The sequence below is a fragment of the Coregonus clupeaformis genome, chromosome 13 (assembly GCF_020615455.1).
Source record: "Coregonus clupeaformis isolate EN_2021a chromosome 13, ASM2061545v1, whole genome shotgun sequence".
NCBI classification, from domain to species: Eukaryota; Metazoa; Chordata; class Actinopteri; order Salmoniformes; family Salmonidae; genus Coregonus; species Coregonus clupeaformis.
The window spans coordinates 43203057-43228370 of NC_059204.1; the positions used below are offsets into that span (position 1 = coordinate 43203057).

General features: G+C 44.1%; 1 protein-coding gene across 3 annotated transcripts in view; it reads right to left on the bottom strand.

Annotated features, from left to right (window-relative positions):
- Window positions 1–25314, bottom strand: part of LOC121579525 (serine/threonine-protein kinase PAK 3-like) — a 52261-nt gene that overhangs the window by 4465 nt on the left and 22482 nt on the right. Inside the window, exons 2-10 of one of the 3 annotated variants that reach the window (XM_041894181.2) lie at window positions 18551–18741; window positions 16446–16546; window positions 11049–11202; window positions 10836–10873; window positions 10160–10240; window positions 9672–9734; window positions 7934–8074; window positions 7568–7742; window positions 7020–7083 (exon numbers count right to left, since the gene is read on the bottom strand). In XM_041894181.2, coding sequence (XP_041750115.1) covers window positions 7020–7083; window positions 7568–7742; window positions 7934–8074; window positions 9672–9734; window positions 10160–10240; window positions 10836–10873; window positions 11049–11202; window positions 16446–16546; window positions 18551–18719 — 986 coding nt within the window. In that variant the 5' untranslated portion in view covers window positions 18720–18741. The remainder of the gene's footprint in view (window positions 1–7019; window positions 7084–7567; window positions 7743–7933; window positions 8075–9671; window positions 9735–10159; window positions 10241–10835; window positions 10874–11048; window positions 11203–16445; window positions 16547–18550; window positions 18742–25314) is intronic. The other 2 variants (XM_041894182.2, XM_041894183.2) reach the window with 2 other exon arrangements.

Here is a 25314-nt window from a genome sequence, read left to right on the forward strand (position 1 = left end):
GAGCATTTGCCCTTTATCAAGATAATCCATCCACCTGACTGGTGTGACATATCAAGAAGCTGATTCAACAGCATGATCATTACACAGGTGCACCTTGTGCTGAGGACAATAAAAGGCCACTCTAAAATGTGCAGTTTTGTCACACAACAAAATGCCACAGATGTCTCAAGTTGAGGGGGCGTGCAATTGGCATGCTGACTGCATTAATGTCCACCATAGCGGATAATTGAATGTTAATTTCTCTACCATTAGCCACCTCCAATGTCGTTTGTGAGAATCTGGCAGTATGTCCAACTGGCCTCACAACTGCAGACCACGTGTATGGCGTTGTGTTGGCGAGCAGTTTGCTGATGTCAACATTGTGAACAGATTGCCCCATGGTGGCGGTGGGGTTACGGTATGGGCAGGCATAAGCTACGGACAACGAACACAATTGTATTTTATCGATGGCAATTTTAATGCACAGAGATACCGTGACGAGATCCTAAGGCCCATTGTCGTGCCATTCATCCGCCGCCATCACCTCATGTTTCAGCATGATAATGCACGGCTCCATGTCGCAAGGATCTGTACAGAATTCCTGTAATCTGAAAATGTCCCAGTTCTTACATGGCCTGCATACTCACCAGACATGTCAGCCGTTGAGAACGTTTGGGATGTTCTGGGTAGACGTGTACGACAGCGTGTTCCAGTTCCCAACAATATCCAGCAACTTTGCACAGCCATTGAAGAGGACTGGGAAAACATTCCACAGGCAACAGCCTGATCAACTCTATGCGAAGGAGATGTGTCGCGCTGCATGAGGCAAATGGTGGTCACACTAGATACTGACTGGTTTTCTGATCCAAGCCCCTAACTTTTTTTTAAAGGTATCTGTGACCAACAGATGCATATCTGCAGAGGTGTGGACTCGAGTCATGTGACTTGGACTCGAGTCAGACTCGAGTCATGAATTTGATGACTTCAGACTCGACTCGACAAAATGTACAAAGACTTGCAACTCGACTTGGACTTTAACATCAATGACTCGTGACTTGACTTGGACTTGCGCCTTATGACTCGAGAAGACTTGCTACGAGGACTTGTAATGACTTGCAAAGGCTTGCTAAGAGGACTTGAAATGACTCGAAACTAAAATGTAGGACTTTGGACTCGACTTGAGACTTGATGGCTTTGACTTTTGACTCGACTTGGGACTTGCCTCATCTTTGACTCGACTTGACTCGGGACTCGAGGGCAAAGACTTGAGACTTACTTGTGACTTGCATAACAATGACTTTGTCCCACCTCTGCATATCTGTATTCCCAGTCATGTGAAATCCATAGATTAGGGCCTACTGCATTTATTTCAATTGACTGATTTCCTTATATGAACTGTAACTCAGTAAAATCGTTGAAATTGTTGCATGTTGCGTATATATGTTTGTTCAGTATAGAATTTCTGAAATTTCCAAAACCGTATTGCATTGATTATTAACAGTTAAACAGAGCGTCAGCTGTACACATTGGCCCCGCTGTGGTCAATTGTTCAATTGAGAACCCTATGGCTGTACGGCATTGGGTTCTGGAGAGCTCAGGTTACGTTATATTAGTTTCTAGCCCAAACCGTTCGGACTCTCCAGACGTTTTCGTGAGAAGACCGATTTGCGGGATGTCTCCTGGTCTGACAAACACTGCTGTAACTCTGCCACCTTCCACCGCAGATGCGGAAGGCCAACATCGGCGGATGCGGTGGATTGAGATGCAGCCCATGCAAAAAACCTATATTTCTAGCTTAAACAGATTGACGTTGATGGGGATATTTTTACTATGCTAATTATATTGACGCGTGGGCGCGTCAATCGAATCTAAGGGTAACTTTAGTAGTACATGTAAGAATAATCAAATTTGATACTTAGCCATTTTTTTCCCATTAGCTAGTGATAGCTAGTGAAAGTGATGCCCAAGCTAGGCCTTTTTGAAACATCCCCATCATCTGGCCGCAATTACCCGCCAGATTAAGTAGTTTGAAAATCCCATTAGATCTTTGCCCCCTCCCCCCCAAAAAAGTACTAAACTGAACATAATTCACAATGGTTTTCATTTTATTTTATATTGTTTTGGAGAAACAAATGTATAATAGTTTCAGTATAGTTTTAGTTTGCTCTGCACTGTTGGAGCTAGGAACACAAGCATTTCGCTACACCCGCAATAACATCTGCTACATATGTGTATGTGACCAATAAAATCTGATTTGATTTGATTTTGTTAATTATTATATTTCAGTTTACTAATTTTTTTTTTCATTAACTTAGTTTTAGTTTTAGTTTCAGTTTTAGTTTACTTTAATAACCTGGGTGTGGAGTGCCCATTCCTCTATGATGTGTTTATGACTCTGTAATGCATACACTTCATGACTGGCATATGAACCCACTCTGCCAAGTGTACAGCGTGTTTAAAGTGCTCTTTTTAACATGTACATTATGATTTATTGCAAAGTGTACAGTATGTTCTGTAACATGTACAGTATATGTCTTGTGCGTAAATGATGTGTTATTCTGATCCCTGTGCCACAGGGGTGTTGAGGCTCCAGTGGAATCACAGATTTGATATTCCCTCTATAGTAGCCTGAGCAGCCTTTTAATTAGCCAGACAAAGATTACAGTAAGCTGATAAAAGCTGTGTGTGTTTGGCACCCCCGGCCGGGGTACAGTAATCTGCACCTTTATCCCAAGATGTCCCTCTCTCTGCCCTGACATTTTACACCTCTGAGTGCTGGAGGGCAGAGACATGCTGCTGTATACCACCACCCTGCACTCTGCCCTGGGGAAAGACACATTTTTATGATGCTTCCATTTCTGAATCAGCTCCAAGGGAATTTCACACAGTCCCATGGTGAAGGAATATAACACAGTCCCATGGTGAAGGAATATAACACAGTCCCATGGTGACGGAATATAACACAGTCCCATGGTGAAGGAATATAACACAGTCCCATGGTGAAGGAATTTAACACAGTCCCATGGTGAAGGAATATAACACAGTCCCATGGTGACGGAATATAACACAGTCCCATGTTGAAGGAATATAACACAGTCCCATGGTGAAGGAATATAACACAGTCCCATGTTGAAGGAATATAACACAGTCCCATGGTGACGGAATATAACACAGTCCCATGGTGAAGGAATTTAACACAGTCCCATGGTGAAGGAATTTAACACAGTCCCATGGTGAAGGAATTTAACACAGTCCCATGGTGAAGGAATTTAACACAGTCCCATGGTGAAGGAATATAACACAGTCCCATGGTGAAGGAATTTAACACAGTCCCATGGTGAAGGAATTTAACACAGTCCCATGGTGAAGGAATTTAACACAGTCCCATGGTGAAGGAATTTAACACAGTCCCATGGTGAAGGAATTTAACACAGTCCCATGGTGACGGAATATAACACAGTCCCATGGTGAAGGAATATAACACAGTCCCATGGTGAAGGAATTTAACACAGTCCCATGGTGAAGGAATATAACACAGTCCCATGGTGAAGGAATTTAACACAGTCCCATGGTGACGGAATATAACACAGTCCCATGGTGAAGGAATATAACACAGTCCCATGTTGAAGGAATATAACACAGTCCCATGGTGAAGGAATTTAACACAGTCCCATGGTGAAGGAATTTAACACAGTCCCATGGTGAAGGAATATAACACAGTTCCATGGTGAAGGAATAGAACAGTCCCATGGTGAAGGAATTTAACACAGTCCCATGGTGAAGGAATTTAACACAGTCCCATGGTGAAGGAATTTAACACAGTCCCATGGTGACGGAATATAACACAGTCCCATGGTGAAGGAATTTAACACAGTCCCATGGTGAAGGAATATAACACAATCCCATGGTGAAGGAATAGAACAGTCCCATGGTGAAGGAATATAACCAGGAACAGACTGAGTCCCCTGCCAGGAGTCTGGTTTACTTTTTGGTTACACACCATGAACTTCAGCCTAGTTTCCACTACATTGACTTTACCAGTGCACCATGGCAGTCTAACCCATAGAGATCCTATTACATTACTAGAGGGGCTATGTTATAAACACTCAAAGTTCCATAAATTCCCATCATTAGAAGGTTCTTGTCCATTCTACTATTCTAATTCCTAATTATATGGCCTAACCCATGCCTTCCTCATCCTTCACTAAACCTTCCCAGTCTCATAACACCCCAGCAGTCTATCTGACTATAGACTGTTCTGTCGCAGCAGAGTGGCTTCGTTTGGATAATGAGGCTTCACAGAATGACCTTAGACCTTGAGTGGATCGTTGGTTAAAAAGTGAACTTAGAAAGGCTGAACATAAATGGAAGGCCTGCAAACTTCAAGTATTCTTTGAGATATAGAAGGATCTGATGAGAAATTACAATGTTGTTGTTAAAGATGCAAGAGCGAACTACTTCTCTATCCTGATCTCTGAGAACTCCCACAACTCGAAAATTCTGTTTAAGACAATTGAGCGTGTTGCTGGTGCCCCCACTAACAGTGACATGCTCACATCCCCTGACCTCTGTCAACAGTTTTTAAGATACTTTACATAAAATATAGAAAATATTAGATCCCAGAATGACAATAGCCGACACCATACCAGCATTTCCTGTCAGGATGCACTTGAGGTAACTACTCTGAGACTGTCTACTGCTTCCTTTGAGCGAATATCATTTGAGTCCCTCCTTGATCCTGTCGCTCACATGAAGACCTCCTCCTGCCCCTTGGACGTGATCCCTACTAGACTACTAAAAAAGCTTATGCCTACTGTTGGCCCCAACATTCTGTCTCTTGTAAATAGCTCCCTGACCTCTGGCTCCTTTCCAGCCTATTTTAAAACTGCTCTGGTCCAACCTCTCCTTAAAAATCCCAATCTAGAACCCTCACTGAGTAATTATAGACCTATCTCTAAACTTCCTTTTTTATCCAAGATTTTAGATGTTGCTTTCAAGCAACTGGTCACTTATTTGAGCATGGAAACTGCTTCATTGACAGTCAATAATGACCTTCTGTTGGCTGTCGATTAATGCTCTATTCTAGTTATTTTGGATCTCAGTGATGCGTTTGATACTATTGACCATAACATCCTTGTTGACCGGCTGCATTGCCCTCGACTGGTTAAGGTCATATCTATGCGGCAGACATTTCTCAGTGAGGGTGGGTGGTTCAGTCTTGTCCCCAGAACCTATTCACTATGGTGTCCCCCAGGGATAAATTATGGGGCCCATCCTTTTCCCCCTGTACATGCTTCCCCTTGGTGACATAATCCGCAATCATAACATTCCGTTTCACTGCTATGCGGATAACACATAGCTTTATTTACTAATCAAACCCAGTGACTAAGCTGCGTAACTACCCTTCACAAGTGTCTTGCTGACATCAAATGTTGGATGTCTGACAATTTTCTCTATCTCAATGATAAGAAATCAGAGGTTGTTTTATATGGCCCCCACCTTGCTAGATCCCAGATTGTAAATAACCTTGGTCATTTGTCCACCAATGTAAAGCCTATGGCCAAAAACCTTGGTGTCTTCTTTGACTCTTACCTAAACCTCGAACTACATGTAAAGAAGGTGATCCAGTCCTGCTTTTATCCCCTTAGAAATATAGCTAAAGTCAAGTATTTTATTCAGTCACTGATCTGGAGAAAGTTATAGCTACATGCCATTAGGGCCCCTAGCCTTTGGGATGGTCTGCCAGAAGAGATCAGGCTTGTAGTTTCAGTGCCTCTTTGTATCCCTGCTGAAAACACACTTTTATAAAGATGCTTTTAATGTATGATTTGAATGTATGATTTGAATTAGCTATCTTGTTTTATTCTTCTTCCTCCTGTCTTTGTTTCTTTGTTAGTACTTTTATTTTATGAAGTGAAGCACTTTGTTACCTGTATTGAAAAGTGCTATACAAATAAAGTTAATGTTCTTAAGTTATTATTAGACAGAATGAAGTGGAAGACTGATTTCACAAGTCACAAGTCAGAGCTTGAGTCAAGTCACACATCTCTCTCTCCCACTTCTCTCCATCACTCTGTTCTCCTTGCCCTCTCTCTTCTCCCTCCCTCCCTCCCTCCCTCCCTCCCTCCCTCCCTCCCTCCCTCCCTCCCTCCCTCCCTCCCTCCCTCCCTCCCTCCCTCCCTCCCTCCCTCCCTCCCTCCCTCCCTCCCTCCCTCCATCCCTGAGACTGTCACGCTACACCAGTGTATTGCATTGTGAGTGTGTATTAATAATGAAAGAGTGTTAATGTTTGGTCCAGTCAGCTCTCGTGGAGGCAGGCCCAGCCCCCGGCCCAGACACTGATACCCTGCAGCCAGCCAGGTAACGAACACTCTGTTATGTAGCTGTGCAACCAATCCATACTAATTATTGACTTGACTCATCAGGAATAGTCTCATGTGATCTATCTCCTGGTTTGTTAACGGCTCACATCCTTAGATAACATCTTCCTGTGGTTTCAATCAGAGGGATCTGTGTGCAACCACAGCGTAGTGTTCTTATCTTTTTGCACAGCTGTTTTAATTTATAGACAGTGTGTGTAGATTGTCTGTCATTCCCACCCACATTGATCAGGGGAGCCCTTAGGGGTGTGTTAGATTAGGCTACACAGACATACAGAGTGCCTCTGCAGTGCTGGAGGGAGCTGGAAGCTGCTGTTGTTGTGTTCAGGACTGAGGTGGAGGGAGTGGTGATATCAGGGCTAAGCTCACCCCAAACTCCAGAGAGAGAGAGAGAGAGAGGGGGGTGGGGGGGTAGTGAGAGAGAGCAGGCTGAGCTCATCTGGCCCGCAGCCAGGCCTGGATAAAGTTCTGTTTTCCTCTCTACTTCTCTCTATTCTCTCTCTCACCCTTCAACCTCTTTCTTTCTCTCCTCTCTGTCTCTGGTCACATCTGAGTGAGGCACTGTATTTATTTCTCTCAGCTGGGCTGACTAGCAAAGACCACTTCATTCCAATAAGAGGCAGTAAGTAGCTAGTGGATTTGAATTGAAGGTGGACTTACCCTTGTCCTATTTTCTCAAAGCGTGTGTACTTCTTTTTGGGGTCCCCCACACTCACAATGCTCCCTGGGAGGACAGAGAGAGGTGATTGGTGGAGAGTGTAGAGAGTGTGAGAGCATGACAATAGGGGATCTAGGTCAGGCTGAGGTAGCTACTACACACACACACACACACACACACACACACAGCACGATCATGGAGAAGGCAACAGTACATTACACACACACTCCTCTGCCCACGCCACTCAGGGATGTGGCCCGCTGTGGGGCCTCGTATTGCAGCCAAATACACTGCTGCATGCTGGAAGGTTGGCCTGCTCAGTAGAGCACTGCTGATGTTTTTGGACAGGGACACGGGCAGACACTGCAGCACTCTGACTATGGAGGGGCGCTTGGCCATCCTAAGGCTGTAATCTCTGGCTTACTGATCAGTCCACACTAATCACTGCAGTAGGATGGGTTTGGAGGCCTGGACACACATCACAGTACAGTTACAGCATACTCTCTATGGGACTCTCCATGCTCCATAGGTCCACAGAGAGACAACATACTCAGTCGCTCCAGAATCTCCTCGTCTGTCATCTTGGACTTCTTCTTCTGCCGGTCGGTGTGGCGGTACAGAGTGCTGGACGTGTTCTCTGGCTGGACCTGGGACTCCGGTGGGGTTGTGACCTCCTTCACAGGGGCGGGAGGCGCCAAGGGCTCGATGACAGAGCGGGTATATATCTGTACGGAGAGGAGCAGGACACAGTCAGAGTCAGAGAGGAGCAGGACACAGTCAGAGAGGAGCAGGAAAACAAGCATACTCTACAGCTCTGTAGTGAGTTGAGTTGTTGAGGTGGTAAGACTGTAAGTCTGTCTAGCGTAGATCTGTAACAAGGTTTTAAGTCATCGTTCATAACCTCAGTGTGACTCACAGATTTAGTGTGCTCAGGTCGAGGTGCGATGACAGGCGGTAGCTCATCGTCATCCTCCTCCTCCTCCTCCTCTTCCTCCTCCTCATCATCCTCCTCCGACACAGGGGGCGCTATCGGGGGCTCTGTGGATGTCTTTGCACCCTGATGGGTAAAACAAGGTGTCAGTGAGGAGGTCTGTAGTACGTTGGACTGTGACAATCTGACATCACTGGGACAGACTGCATCACCTGCATTATTGTCAATGGTTAGTCCAGGGACTCCTAATGTTCCATGTAATGAAGCATGTCCAAGCTTACAATAAACACCTCCTAAGACCATCCCATTACAACAGGGTGCTCAGCTGTGAAATAGGATAGGGTAAAACAGAAAGATTGTAATGTATTACACATGTGTAATCAGGAATGTAGGTATTCGACATTATCAGCTTGCTTAAACCTGGACAGGATAGCTACTAGAAATGGCTTATGATCATATGGGCTGAGGTAGATAAAATGAGATTTAAAAACACAGTTAAAATGAGAGTTAAAAACAGAGTTAAAATGAGAGTTAAAAACAGAGTTAAAATGAGAGTTAAAAACACAGTTAAAATGAGAGTTAAAAACAGAGTTAAAATGAGAGTTAAAAACAGAGTTAAAATTAGAGTTAAAAACAGTTAAAAGTGAGAAAACATGCTACAACAAGGCTAACAGGGATAATCTCTGTCGTGATGTATTTCAGTGTCAGTTCATTGAACTGCATTATACAGCATGCAGTTGGGCCTAGAGCCAAACACGCAAAACAACCCGTATCCGAATACTCCAACTCCAACCATAGCCACTAAAAACATCACCCAGCCTTACAGTACAGTAGGCCACAATACCTACTCTGATGGTGGTGAAAGAGCCATGCAAAGGCACTCCCTATCACTACTCGCTCCTCTAAATTATTTATAATGTCTCTCACCTCTGTACTGTACTCCATCATAAAAACCATCATCTGGGTGAGCCTGTTCTGTAAGGTGGGATAGAATTCATCCATCCCTAGCCTAAGTATGCAATGTAAGATGGCAAAGAATAGCCAAAGCAGCACAGTATAGCAGTAGTGGTGACTAGCTGCAGGCTATGAAATGGTGGCAAGCCAGCAGTCCTTCGTTTAGCAGTGGAAGGTGGTTTGGTTTAAGCCCTGCCATGGGGGATAATAGGGGTCAGTGTTCTGAGGAGAGCCCCAGAAACCGAACAAATAGAGCTGAAGGAGGCAGAGGAGATGAGGGGCTAGCTGGCTAATGATAAGTAGCGCTAGGCTAGCAGGTTTCTACTGGGCCATGCGGTCAGATCTAAACAGCTGATGGACAATTAAAGCAGGCACATATTGGCTATGTGATGAACACGGGATCAGACATGCAGGAATTTGAGGATCGTCACAGCCCTCTTAGGCATGTGCCCCTGCCCTGCCAGTTAAAGGATGGGCCATTTGGAATTGTTTAAGGAAATGCTTACAGCCAAGTGGTGAAATAGAGAAGCATCCATTACATTAGAAAATTTTGCCAGATCCAATTTAAATATAGAGAATGATGATGTCTCTAAAATCTCAAACATTTGCAGATGGTAAGTTGTGTTCATTGGTAAGTCATGTTTATTTTCATCCAATGGAGTCTGGATATCTGGGCAAATCTAGCATCAACAACATTAAGAGTGCAAAATGGTTCAATTTAGAGTATAGCCAATGTAGAGGTATGTGGAAAGTAATATGGAGGAGTTACCTTGTCAAATAATGCGCTGCAGGTTCTAAGGCTGACAGGAGGCCCAGACGACAGCAGTCGGTTCTGAATGTGAAGGTTGAAAATGGGAGGATTTACTGAACACAGACCCACACAACATTACAGAACAATGGATTGGACTATAGAGGGATGGGACAGGGCAGAGGGCAGGGGACCGCTACAGAGGGATGGGGACTAATTTATATCATCAACATCTAACTACAGATTAATGGATCCTCACATATCAACTGAGGAGAGATTTTCATGGGTGAAGAGACACAAATCATATTTTGGGGACCTTCTCCTAATGACCAGACCTAGCTGCTGACATAGATGGAGATGCCAAGGTGATCAATACAGTGATACTAGTGGCAGAACCTTTTGCTTCTGGACAGTGACTTAACACCACCATATTATTACATATATCAGAGGGCTGAGCGATTCAGAGGTGTGGTACCCACTGCCAGGCTCTGAACTAGCTCCTTACTGACCTGCTCTACCAACACTTCATCAGGACCCTCAGAGTGCTGGGAGTCAACAGGCCGGCACCACCGCCTGGGAACAACAGCCTTCTACAGACATAACAAAACCATAATAGAGAAAGAGCTCAGACTCTTCACACCCAAGCGGTAAAGTACCAACAGACAGAAAGACTGAATGCAGGTGAGTGCACACGACCTCTGAGTCTTCTTTCTCAGTCCACCAATGAAACATTACTCTGACAGCGACACTGTCCAAAGAATGTTTAGTCAATAGCAACTTACCTGTCTAGTTAACATACAGTGAGGAGATTGGTTCCATCACTTGTGTAGACAGTTACCCGTACACAACTACCGATTAAGGTCCTATAGGGACAATGGTTTTCAAAAGATATGAAATATGACAGAATGGTTCATTATTAAAATACTCTGAGACATTGTGGCAGCCCAGAGAGAGTCATTAGGCTGATTTCCAAAGGGACGTTTAGACTCTGAGACAGTCATGTGAGGTCAGGGTAATGATAATAGACAGTCTGGCTTACAGTCCTTACAAAAGCTCCACAGCACACTACAGCTGAGGAGAGAGTACTACAACTCATGTAAGCTAATATTTCTTTTTCTTTCAATAAATGTGGGCTAATTAGTTGTTGAGAGGAAAGGAACATGTTTGAAATGAATGAGCACTTACCAGAGTGTTGGCTGCTATGTATCCATGTGCTGATTTGTCTGAAAGAGAAAGGAATCATTGCCAGACGTCCCATTCTCTTACATTGACAACACGCTGACAGATCCGCATGTAGACTCTTCCATAAATAGTCAAAGCTTTTGCTCAGTAGCATATTCTTTATTCAGAAAATGTAAGACAGCAGCGTCTGGGCATTGTGTGTTTGTATGTTCTTACCTCCAGAGGTGAAACTCATGTATTTCTGGTTGTTGACCGTCTCTTTGGAGTCGTAGAACTTAAGCACGTCCAGCACGGCCTGAGGGTTCTTCTTCTGTTCCAGCTTGGTGATGTTGGAGGTCTGAAGGAGGCGCGCCCACTGCTCTGGGATGCCCTGGTGGAGAGAGATCAAAGGTCATAGGTCATGGGTTAGATCCATTCTTTGAACTCATCGCTACCACTGCACACCTTTTCATGTCTGGGTTATAATTAACAAGTAGTGGTAATATGGGGGATCTGCCATTTAAGGGTGTACTCATAGCTACCACTAGATAACTTCCTTGTCTGTGATATACTGTATACTGTATAAATACACTACCATTCAAAAGTTTGGGGTCACTTAGAAATGTCCTTGTTTTGTCCATTAAAATAACATAAACTTGATCAGAAATACAGTGGAGACATTGTTAATGTTGTAAATGTCTATTGTAGCTGGAAATGGCTGATTTGTAATGGCATATCTACATAGTGTGATGTCACGAGAGGCTGTGTCCTGGAGGGACGTTACATCCCCCTGAGGTGGCTGCAAACCCAGACAGCTATGGCTCCATCTGCTGGTATGGTCGGGAACTCCACCCCTCTATGGCCAATCTTCCCACGCAGCTGAAACAAATGAGGAGCTGATGAGCTGAAGGTTTGGGAAGGGAAGAGACACAGTCTCCAAGCTGGGCTCTCTGGAGGACAAGAGTGCTGCACGTCCACTTCCATGAGGAATATAAGGATTTGGAGATACTTACCTTTGGGAAATACTCACCTTTGGATATATGCACCTGTGGAAATACGTGAGAGACATTTGGAAGGACTTTTTGCTGGGTTGGCCACTAGCTGCAACGTGGACTACAGTAAGGCTGGGGAAAAGTTATCTGAGCGAGTGAGAATTATGATTTTGGATGTGGAAGAGACATCCCTGAACTGTTAACCCTTAAAGAGCCACAAGAGAACAGAATTTTGTTATATTTTCGTTAATTTCCCAAGACCTATAATAAAATCCTTGTTTTGTTTGAACCTTGTCTCCTTGCACTACTTGAGCAATCCCGCTGAAAGCTGTGTAGCCTCTCGTGACGTCACAGATGGTGGAGAATACGGGCACGCTCAAGCGTTAATAGTGCATGTCAGAGGAGGATACCGAAGGTTTGATCACCCAGTTTTCCAAGTTGGCCGTAGGCTCCCCGCCCGACTGAAATGGAGGACATATTGAAAGCCCCTTGTTGCTGGCCAGCAAGCCCAGATGCAAGCAAACGTGGCTCTCTTGGAGGAGCAAAAGAAAGCCAACCTTCTGAAGGCAGAGGAATTGCAGTTGCAGAGACAGATGGTTGTCCAAAATACCCGCCCAATAAAGGCAAGTGACTTTATATCTAAGATGGGAGCTACCGATGACATTGAGGCATACCTGCATGCATTTGAGGCCACGGCCACTAGGGAAGCCTGGCCCAAGCAACAGTGGGTTGGTCTGTTAGCCCCCTTTCTAACCGGGGAATCGCTGAATGCTGTCCGGGACCTGGGCCCTGACCAGGTTACTGACTATGATGCCCTGAAGTCTGAGATCCTCAGCAGATATGGACTCACAAAGTTTGGTATGGCCCAGCGCTTTCACAGCTGGACCTTCCAACCAGACCAACCTCCTCGGGCGCAGATGCATGAACTTGTCCGAATCGCAAGGAAATGGCTGGATCCGCAGAGGAATACAGCAGCGGCGGTGGTGGAGGCCGTTGTGGTGGATCGTTACCTACGCGCCCTGCCTTATGAGGCAAAACGGGTCATCAGTCAACAGGCCTTGACCACGCCTGATCTGACCGTGGAAGCTGTGGAAAAGTACCAGGCCACAGCGGAGATGCTGAATGCTTCCCGAAAAGACCCCAGGAGTGCGGCCCCACCACAAATGGGAAGAACCCGTCCAAAGGACCCCAAGGTCTCGAACCCAGCCACGTCAGGACTTATCCCGGCTCCAGGGGGAGCCAGAAACCAGGCGGGTCCAAGAAGAGTACACCAGGAGGGGGAAACTCGACAGTGTTACCGGTGTGGGGAGAGGGGACATATCTCCTGGCAGTGTGGGAAACCAGCCGATGAACCTATGCCCACTGCGGAGTCCTCCAGCTCAGCACCCACACACCGTTTTGCCTCGCTCTTGGGAGTCGTAGATGGCGGCCCAGATCGACCCCCCACCTGCCCGGTAACTGTGAATCACCATGATGTGGAGGCCTTACTAGATTCTGGTAGCCGGGCCACCCTGGTGCGTAAGGATTTGGTGGGCCCAACGTGTCTGACCCCGGGGAAAGTCCTCCCAGTTTCCTGTGTCCATGGAGACACCAGAGAATACCCCATTACTGAACTTACAATGACCAGCACACGGGGAACCATACACACGACGGCGGGGGTGGTTGATTCCCTCCCCGTCCCTATCCTAATTGGACGAGACTGCCCAGCCTTTTACCCACTCTGGAGAGAGTCTCAGGAGAGGATAACCCGAGTACCTCGGAAACGGAGAGGCAAGACTCATCCTGGGAAGGCTCCGGTGCAATCCTCCGAATTACTCACTCCCGCCCGGGCTCTGATAGGGATGGCAGGTGCCCAGACCGACACAGAGACGGAGCTACAGAATCTGGACAAAGAACTGTCTGGTCGGAAGGGGACCGCTGAGAGGTATCATTTGTTAAAGCAACAGTTAGACATGAAGACAGAAGAGTTAGATATCCTCCAGGCTAAACTCCAACAGAGCTCCTTCCATAAGCAACAGGAGGAGCTGGAGAGGCTGCGCAGGACCATCGAGGAGTGTGAGGAGACCCTGCGCAGTAGTAAGGAGGTCCAGAAGAAGGCAGAGGAGAAGTACAAGGTGTTGGAGAACAAGATGAAGAATGCGGAGGCAGAGAGAGAGAAGGAACTGAAAGCTGCTCAACAGAAGCTAAACTCTGCTAAAACCAAGGCTGATGCGTTCAGTAAGAAACTCAAGGAGAGACAACAGGAGGCTGAGTCCCTGGTCCTAGAGGTGGAGGAGTTGAAGAGAGAGCAGGCTGGCAAGCACCACGGCAATGCGGACGCCCTCTCCCGGCGTGATGCCTTCTTCGCTGCCTTTACCCCGACGAGGACGTCGGTCCCGAGGAGGGGGATGTGTGATGTCACGAGAGGCTGTGTCCTGGAGGGACGTTACATCCCCTGAGGTGGCTGCAAACCCAGACAGCTATGGCTCCATCTGCTGGTATGGTCGGGAACTCCACCCCTCTATGGCCAATCTTCCCACGCAGCTGAAACAAATGAGGAGCTGATGAGCTGAAGGTTTGGGAAGGGAAGAGACACAGTCTCCAAGCTGGGCTCTCTGGAGGACAAGAGTGCTGCACGTCCACTTCCATGAGGAATATAAGGATTTGGAGATACTTACCTTTGGGAAATACTCACCTTTGGATATATGCACCTGTGGAAATACGTGAGAGACATTTGGAAGGACTTTTTGCTGGGTTGGCCACTAGCTGCAACGTGGACTACAGTAAGGCTGGGGAAAAGTTATCTGAGCGAGTGAGAATTATGATTTTGGATGTGGAAGAGACATCCCTGAACTGTTAACCCTTAAAGAGCCACAAGAGAACAGAATTTTGTTATATTTTCGTTAATTTCCCAAGACCTATAATAAAATCCTTGTTTTGTTTGAACCTTGTCTCCTTGCACTACTTGAGCAATCCCGCTGAAAGCTGTGTAGCCTCTCGTGACGTCACAATAGGCATACAGAGGCCCATTATCAGCAACCATCAGTCCTGTGTTCCAATGGCACGTTGTGTTTGCTAATCCAAGTTTATCATTTTAATAGGCTAATTGATCATTAGAAAACTATTTTGCAATTATGTTAGCACAGCTGAAAACTGTTGTGCTGATTAAAGAAGCAATAAAACTGGCCTTCTTGAGACTAGTTGAGTATCTGGAGCATCAGCATTTGTGGGTTCGATTACAGGCTCAAAATGGCCAGAAACAAAGAACTTTCTTCTGAAACTCGTCAGTCTATTCTTGTTCTGAGAAATGAAGGCTATTCCATGCGAGAAATTGCCAAGAAACTGAAAATCTCGTACAACGCTGTGTACTACTCCCTTCACAGAACAGCGCAAACTGGCTCTAACCAGAATAGAAAGAGGAGTGGGAGGCCCCGGTGCACAACTGAGCAAGAGGACAAATACATTAGTGTGTCTAGTTTAAGAAACAGATGCCTCTCACTCTAGCAGCTTCATTAAATAGTACCCGCAAAACACCAGTCTCAACGTTAACAGTGAAGAGGCGACTCCGGGATGCTGACCTTCTAGGCAGAGTTGCAAAGAAAAAGCCATATCTCAGACTGCCCATCTTAAACTTTTCTTTTTATTGGCCAGTCTGAGATATGGCTTTTTCTTTGCAACTCTGCCTAGAAGGTCAGCATCCCGGAGTCGCCTCTTCACTGTTAACGTTGAGACTGGTGTTTTGCGGGTACTATTTAATGAAGCTGCTAGAGTGAGAGGCGTCTGTTTCTTAAACTAGACACACTAATGTATTTGTCCTCTTGCTCAGTTGTGCACCGGGGCCTCCCACTCCTCTTTCTATTCTGGTTAGAGACAGTTTGCGCGGTTCTGTGAAGGGAGTAGTACACAGCGTTGTACGAGATCTTCAGTTTCTTGGCAATTTCTCGCATGGAATAGCCTTCATTTCTCAGAACAAGAATAGAGTTTCAGAAGAAAGTTCTTTGTTTCTGGCAATTTTGAGCCTGTAATCGAACCCACAATTGCAGATGCTCCAGATACTCAATTAGTCTCAAGAAGGCCAGTTTTATTGCTTCTTTAATCAGCACAACAGTTTTCAGCTGTGCTAACATAATTGCAGAAGGGTTTCCTAATGATCAATTAGCCTTTTAAAATGATAAACTTGGATTAGCAAACACAACGTGCCATTGGAACACAGGACTGATGGTTGCTGATAATGGGCCTCTGTACGCCTATGTTTAATAGATATTCCATGAAAAATCAGCTGTTTCCAGCTAAAATAGCCATTTACAACATTAACAATGTCTACACTGTATTTCTGATCAATTTGATGTTATTTTAATGGACAAAAAAATTGTTAAACAAGGACATTTCTAAGTTACCCCAAACTTTTGAACAGTAGTGTATATGCACTGGAAATACCTTGATCTGTCACTCAAGGATGTACTGCCTTTCATTATTATACTTAAGATAAAATGTTTATTCTATTCTACTGAGCCATTTACTCTATGTTCGTATTCTTATCTTTTATTATTTCTTATTGTTTTTACATTGTCGAGAAGGAACCTGCAAGTAAGCATTTCGTTAGACGGTGTATACCATGTGTATCCCGTACATATGACTAATACAACTTGAAACTGAAACTTACAGTGAACTCTCCTGTAACAGCGTCAAAACCGACATGTATGGTGTGCTCAAAGTCTGAAGGCAGGGAGATCTCAGGACGCTCCTTCTCCTTCTTCTTGTTTGCTGCATAGGGGAACAAAAGAACATTCAGATCTATTTCTAATATATACACAGGGATTTTAAAGAGATATACAGTGCCTTCGGAAAGTATTCAGACCCCATGACTTTTTCCACATTTTGTTACATTACAGCCTTATTCTAAAATTGTTTTTTTTTTAAACAATCCTCAGCAATCTACACACAATACCCCTTTGCTATGAGACTCGACATTTTTGTAGTGTGTGTTGATTGATAGAACAGACCTAGCTACAATAATACAGTGCATTCGGAAAGTATTCAGACCCCTTCCCCTATGAGACTCGAAATTGAGCTCAGGTGCATCTTGTTTCCATTGATCATCCTTGAGATGTTTCTACAACTTGATTGGAATCCACCTGTGGTAAATTCAATTGATTGGACATGATTTGGAAAGGCACACACCTGTCTATATAAGGTCCCACAGTTAACAGTGCATGTCAGAGCAAAAACCAAGCCATGAGGTCGAAGGAATTGTCCGTAGAGCTCAGAGACAGGATTGTGTCGAGGCACAGATCTGGGGAAGGGTACCAAAAACATTTCTGCAGCATTGAAGGTCCCCAAGAACATAGTGGCCTCTATCATTCTTAAATGGAAGAAGAGCCTTCCTAGAGCTGGCCGCCCGGACAAACTGAGCATTCGGGGGAGGTGACCAAGAACCCGATAGTCACTCTGATAGAGCTCTAGAGTTCCTCTGTGGAGATGGGAGAACCTTCCAGAAGAACAACCATCTCTGCAGCACTCCACCAATCAGGCCTTTATGGTAGAGTGGCCAGACGGAAGCCACTCCTCAGTAAAAGGCACATGACAGCCCGCTTGGAGTTTGCCAAAAGGCACCTAAAGACTCTCAGACCATGAGAAACAAGGTTCTCTGGTGTGATGAAACCAAGATTGAACTCTATGGCCTGAATGCCAAGTGTCACGTCTGGAAGAAACCTGGCACCATCCCTATGGTGAAGCATTGTGGTGGCACAATCATGCTGTGGGGATGGGAGAATAGTCAGGATTGAGGCAAAGATGAACGGAGCAAAGTACAGAGAGATCCTTGATGAAAACCTGCCTCAGAGCGCTCAGGACCTCAGACTGGGGCGAAGGTTCACCTCCCAACAGGACAACGACCCTAAGCACACAGCCAAGACAACGCAGGAGTGGCTTCGGGACAAGTGGCCCAGCCAGAGACCGGACTTAAACCCGATCTAACATCTCTGGAGAGACCTGAAAATAGCTGTGCAGCAACGCTCCCCATCCAACCTGACAGAGCTTGAGAGGATATGCAGAGAAGAATGGGAGAAACTCCCCAAATATAGGTGCTCTAAGCTTGTAGTGTCATACCCAAGAAGTCTCAAGGCTGTAATCGCTGCCAAAGGTGCTTCAACAAAGTATTGAGTAAAGGGTCTGAATACTTATGTGAATGTAATATTTCAGTTTTGTATTTTTAATAAATTAGTAAAAATGTCTAAAAACCTGTTTTAGCTCTGTCATTATGGGGTATTGTGTGTAGATTGATGAGGGGAAAAAACAATTTAATACATTTTAGAATAAGGCTGTAACCTAACAAAATGTGGAAAAAGTCAAGGGGTCTGAATACTTTCCGAAGGCACTGTATGTTAAAATCGGTGTCATTATTCTTGAACAGTAATTTTCAATATTTTTAGAGTAAGAACCGTGTTTACAAGGATTATATGGCTCTAGCAACTTTTATATAACTGAGATTCTTTCACTTTTTTGCTGAGGGCAGAGCTAAAGAATAAATACAATACCCATATCTCAAATTGCATAGCTCAGAGGAGGCTCCTAACCCTAATAAAACACGGATCAACGGGTTCCTTGTTGTCACTTGACCTTGTGAGCCAGTGGTGATGTCTTGGGCACAGAGTTTTTCCTGGAAAACCAAAACAACTCCAGGCCTAGTTTTTCCTGTTTAGGTCACGTGGTCAGGACAAACTCAGGGCCCTAGTTCTATAGTAAAGGGTGATGCAGATGTCTACTCACTCTTGTCTCCTCCAGGGAAGATGGAGCGCAGGCGGACCTTCTTGTTCTTCTCTTCAGGAGCCATTGGGAGAGGTTTGGAGCCGTGATTCACTGATGAGTCTCGGGAACTACTGTTCATTCTCAAGGGAGGGGCTGGCGGTTTCTCTTCAATATCGACACTATCGGACATCTTTAGTAACACTCACAGTATCCTAGGACGAAGGGAAAAAAACAAGAGAGAGGGAAGTTTAGCATAAGGCTATGATAGAAAATAAAGTAAAGGATTCTTAGGATCAAAGTGGAAAGTGAGAAGAGAGCCATGCCTACAGGCTCTCCCCTGAGATATCAAAATATACTGAAATCCACCACTCCCTCTGCACACTGCAGGCTTTAAACAGATCAACATGCATCCCACATTGAACTAAATCAGGAAATGTGAGGAATGTTGAAATGGTTTTGAACTTGAGTACAAATGCTGTAAGACTTTGTCAGGAGTTCAACAAAACTCCACAAGGTAATAGCCTTTGGATGGCTGTCTGTCTCCCCCTCACTGTGTAATGTTTTCTGTCAGTAGAGGCATGAGCAGCCTCAAGTGTTTAAATCTCCATAGGTCACAAGAAGGGCTCTCTCTGTGCTCCAGGGGGGCACAATATCCCATAATCTGTCTCTACTAAGACTTACAATTTCCTGTCATAGTTTCACTCTCTGGTTCCTAATCTTTTTCTTGAAGGAAGGCCTCTGTGTTCAGGAACTACTCTGTGTAATGTTTTATATCTGCCGTGTGCCAAAGAAAAAACGATCCAATCACAAGATTTACAGACTGGAAAACATCTTGCTATAAACCATGTTTAAATCTAAATTACTACATTCAACAGAAGCTCCAAGTAGATTAATCATCTTTGCTGAGATCATCGTCTGCTGAAATGATGGAGAGAAACGGACAAAGTGTATACTATGGAGACTGCAGCCCATCGACTTACATTCATATAGGGGGAGATAAATCCACTAGTACACATCTGACTTCATCTGGCAGCATCTGTAAACAGACTATTTTGTCCTCAGCATAGTCAAACCCTTACATCCCTGATTGACAGATATTGCCATGTAAAATCCTGGACTACAGTACTACTGTAGTTGTAGCCTATACAGTATTTTCCATGTGTAACCTGATTTTTCGGAGATTCAACCAAGCCTCAGTACAGACACTCCCAGTTATTGAAACACACTGACATTCAAATCGATCAATGTTTATGTACACCCACGACGAAACATGTTTCAGGAACATATCTCACCATTTGCAGTGGATGTCACATTGTGTTCCATTACATTGCTGTATGTTACATTTCACCCAACATTCTCTCAGGCATCTCTGTCCTAAATGTGAATATGTGAGGCAGACGTTTGGGCCAGCGATTTAGAATGTGTGTTATAGGGCATGGCTGCTCGGCTGCAGTAAGGGTAGGTCTCAGTAAGGGTAGGTCTCAGTACGGGTAGGTCTCAGTAAGGGTAGGTCTCAGTACGGGTTGGTCTCAGTAAGGGTAGATCTCAGTACGGGTAGGTCTCAGTAAGGGTAGGGCTCAGTAAGGGTAGTGCTCAGTAAGGGTAGCTCTCAGTAAGGGTAGGTCTCAGTACGGGTAGGTCTCAGTAAGGGTAGTGCTCAGTAAGGGTAGCTCTCAGTAAGGGTAGGTCTCAGTACGGGTAGGTCTCAGTAAGGGTAGGTCTCAGTAAGGGTAGGTCTCAGTAAGGGTAGGGCTCAGTAAGGTTAGGGCAGTAATATAATATGAAGCAGAGGTTCCAACAGAGGTTCTTATTTTTCTCTGCTGCTCTCTTACATTGTTATTGCAGCTGTAGGCTTTTGAAGCCCTCTCCTGGAGCATCAGGACCAGGGTAATATAATGAGAGTGACAGGAGCATGCTCTGCATAGTAAACAGTGGGCCCTGTAGGAATGGAAGCAGCATACAGGACAGTGAGACAGATCTGCAGCTTGCAGTAGAGCAGACCCCTAGTTAGGGATTCCAACTACATCAGGAACATTGGCCTATTTAGGTAATGTGGAGAGGGCTCTCAGATGAAGATGGGATAGCCATCTGGAAGAATCTGGGAGGATAAATCTGTGCAAGTAAAGGTTAGGCTCAAGACAGTATACTCATTGTCATCCTAAACCCTGTTGACTACAGTTTGAGATGAAGAAAACAGCTACAGATTCAGTTAAATTACAGTAATTCCCTCTCCCAATGTAAACAAGTGAAAGTCAATGAAGAGCAACCTTCAAGAGACAGCTATTTTTCTCAGGCTGTTAGAAGGACACGAGCTAATGAGCTGTTTGGTGCTGGAATGGTGCTAATGATGTTGTTCGACTGTGAAATCGCAACCGGGATATGGAGAGAGGGAGCTGGGCTTCATATCTCTCATCCAACCTCCATCTTAGGCTATTTTCACAGCCTCGCCCTGAGGCCCATCATGTGATGTACAGTCCAACAGTCTCCGAATCAGGGCCACACAGCCTCTCAGACTGGAAACCTACATTAGTAAACAAAGGCCACCAGGCAGCACAGGATTCACTCCCGGACCACCGGCAATCTCTCATTTAAAGTGGTAGAAGCAGCCTTTGAGAGATCAAATGTCTGTCTGTGTCAAATCAAATCAAAGCTTATTGGTCGCATATACAGTTTAGCAGATGTTATGGCGGGTGTGCGGCGAAATGCTTATGTTACTAGCTCCTAACAATGCAGTAAAATGTCAAACAAGTACAAAAATAATTTAAATGTTAAAAAAAAGTACAAAAAAGTAGAACAAGAAATCAAGAACGAACGTCGGGACGAATCGAATTAACAAACCAGATAGCACTGTAACAGTAATCAAAATGCAATCTATACGTATGTACAGTGGATACATTTACACAAGATATATTAAGAATGATATGTACACTACCGGTCAAAAGTTTTAGAATACCTACTCATTCAAAAAAAAAAAATATTTGTACTATTTTCTACATTGTAGAATAATAGTGAAGACAACAAAACCAGTGTTGCCAACTAATTTTCAGGGGAAGTTGCTAGAGGCAGGTCGAATTTGTTGGTAAAAGTTGCTAAATGACGTTGTGATGTCATTGCGTGATGACGTCATTACGTAATAACGTAAAACTGCGTCATTCCGTAGAATACACAATAATGTTACTCAAATAATGATGTGTGTGCTAGGCATCTCTCTCCAGCTCTCTCCAGGTTGTTGTGCTGCTTGGCTGGCCTGCTGCTGCCTGTGCACGAGCTGAGCGCCTGCTGCTGACGTCACTCACGATACACTTTTGCAGCCAGGCACGTGTGTTGTGACTGAGTGTGTGACAGAGAAAATCGTTTTTGTGTCATGTAGAGGGAACATGCGTGCATTTTAGCGTTTGAGTCACTTTTTAAAAGTTGCTAAAAGTTCCAAATACATTTTTTTAAGTTTCTAAATTTGTTGCTAGGTGCTGTTTGAAAAAAGTTGCCAGGGTAGTCTGAAAAGTTGCTAAATCTAGCAACAAAATTGCTAAGTTGGCATCACTGATCAAAACTATCAAATAACACATAAGGAATCATGTAGTAACCAAAAAAGTGTTTAACAAATCAAAATAGATTTTATATTTGAGATTCTTCAAATAGCCACCCTTTGCCTTGAGACAGCTTTGCACACTCTTGGCATTCTCTCAACCAGCATTATGAGGTAGTCACCTGTAATGCATTTCAATTAACAGGTGTGCCTTCTTAAAAGTTAATTTGTGGAATTTCTTTCCATCTTAATGCGTTTGAGCTAATCAGTTGTGTAGTGACAAGGTAGGGTATACAGAAGATAGCCCTATTTGGTAAAAGACCAAGTCCATATTATGTCAAGAACAGCTCAAATAAGCAAAGAGAAATGACAGTCCATCATTACTTTAAGACATGAAGGTCACTCAATACGGAAAATGTCAAGAACTTTGTAAGTTTCTTCAAGTGCAGTCGCAAAAACCATCAAGCGCTATGATGAAACTGGCTCTCATGAGGACCGCCACAGGAATGGAAGACCCAGGGTTACCTCTGCTGCAGAGGATAAGTTCATTAGAGTTACCTGCCTCAGAAATCGCAGCCCAAATAAATGCTTCACAGAGTTCAAGTAACAGACACATCTTAACATCAACTGTTCAGAGGAGACTGTGTGAATCAGGCCTTCATGGTCGAATTGCTGCAAAGAAACCACGACTAAAGGACACCAATAATAAGAAGAGACTTGCTTGGGCCAAGAAACACAAGCAATGGGCATTAGACCGGTGGAAAGGTGTCCTTTGGTCTGGAGTCCATATTTGAGATTTTTGGTTCCAACCGCCATGTCTTTGTGAGATGCAGTGTGGGTGAATGGATGATCTCTGCATGTGTATTTCCCACCGTAAAGCATGGAGGGAGAGGTGTTATAGTGTGGGGGTGCTGTGCTGGTGACACGGTCTGTGATTTATTTAGAATTCAAGTCACACTTAACCAGCATGGCTACCACAGCATTATGCAGCGATACACCATCCCATCTGGTTTGGGCTTAGTGGGACAACAGAACAATGACCCAACACACCTCCAGGCTGTGTAAGGGCTATTTTACCAAAAAGGAGAGTGATGGAGTGCTGCATCAGATGACCTGGCCTCCACAATCCCCCAACCTCAACCAAATTGAGATGGTTTTGGATGAGTCGGACCGCAGAGTGAAGGAAAAGCAAAAGTGCTCAGCATACGTGGGAACTCCTTCAAGACTGTTGGAAAAGCATTCCAGGTAAAGCTGGTTGAGCGAATGCTAAGAGTGTGCAAAGCTGTCATCAAGGCAAAGGGTGGCTATTACATATGGAATAAACAAAAACGTACAGTCAATAACACAATAGAAAATAGAAAATCTATATAAAGTGTGTGCAAATGTAGTAAGTTATGGAGGTAAGGCAATAAATAGGCCATAGTGCAAAATAATTACAATTTAGTATTAACACTGGAGTGATAGATGTGCAGAAGATGATGTGCAAATAGAGATACTGGGGTACAAATGAGCAAAATAAATAACAACGTAAATAACAATATGGGGATGAGGTAGTTGGGTGGGCTAATTACAGATGGGCTGTGTACAGGTACAGTGATCGGTAAGATGCTCTGACAACTGATGCTTAAAGTTAATGAGGGAGATAAGTGTCTCCAGCTTCAGAGATTTTTGTAGTTCGTTCCAGTCATTTGCAGAAGAGAACTGGAAGGAATGGCGGCCAAAGGTATGTCCTTGTAGGTAAAAATGTCACAAGAATAATTTAATTTAGACAAAGCTTTTTCATTCTTAAAATAGGCCTACACATTCTTTCTCCAATGATGAACACTCACTCAAGTAATCGAATACTAACGTACATTTGTAAATCCGGATATTCGATTAACTGCGCCCATCCCTAGCGTGCATGTATGCGCGCTTGCATGTGTTTGGATTAGAAGCCTTTATGTAAATGTTTGTGGAGAGTTTGTTACATCATCAAGCCTCAGCATGGGAAAACAGTGTGTTAGATTTTATCTGCTCATTCCCATGAGAAACCACAGATTCATGTCTGTCAGAGAGAGGTAGACAGAGGTGGTTCACTCACAGTGTGGGGAGATGGGCTGACTCCACCTCATAAAGCGGATTAGTGCTGCAGTGTGTGTATGTATGTATGTATGTGTGTGTGTAAGTGAGTGAGAGAGTCTGTTTTCAGTGAAAAGAAACTAAAGTAGCCGTGTCCCCGCCCACATGAAAAAATACTACAGTTTACTATAGAATACTACAGTACTTACTATAGAATTATGTAGTAAACTGTAGTATACTAAACACTATAGTATCCCTCAATCATGTGTACTACTTACTATAGAATTGTGTAGTAAACCTTAGTAAATTGTAGTATACCGTAGTATACTATACTGCACACTTTAGTATCCCTCGATCATGTGTAGTACTTACTGTGGAATTATGTAGTAAACTGTAGTAAATTGTAGTATACTGTAGAATACTATACTACACAATGTTGTAACCCTCGATCATGTGTAGTACTTACTGTAGAATTCAGTAGTAATCTGTAGTAAACTGTAACATACTATACTACAAACTGTAGTAACCCTCGATAATTTGTAGTACTTACTATAGAATTGTGTAGTATACTGTATAATACTATACTACACGCTGTAGTATCCCTTGATAATGTGTAGTACTCAGGCCTACTATAGAATCCCGACTGTGTTGATATGATAATATTGAATTTGCATATAACCGACCCATTCCTCTCCCCCATAGCCCAATTTGTGCCCCCCATGAGTGAGAAACCTACATCCCAAGTATAGACCATATTGTGTTGCCTACAGGTTATGGAAAATGTGCTCTTTTAGTATATGTCCAGTTCAATGTCAAAGATAGTAAAACAAAAACACTATAGTAAATACTACAGTAATGTAAAAACACTGCAGTGAATACTATACTATAGTTTGTTATATAGTAAACAGTAGTCTTTTTTAATGTGGGTGGGCCTGAAACAGTCAACACAAAGCTAGTTCCTGCACTTGTTTGGGTGTGGTGAGTCACTCTATATCCCCCACCTGAAGCAGTTTTTCTGGATATACCTGAATGCACATGAGGGCTTCTGTTTTGATTGTGTTACTCTCCCCACCCCACGAGGCGTGAGAGATGTCGTTAGTTTCACTTTTACAGACTAGAGGACTGTCTGTCTCCCGCCCTGCAGTATGGTTACCCTGCACACCATGTGGGAACAGCTTAGAGTACAGCTGAAATACTGAAA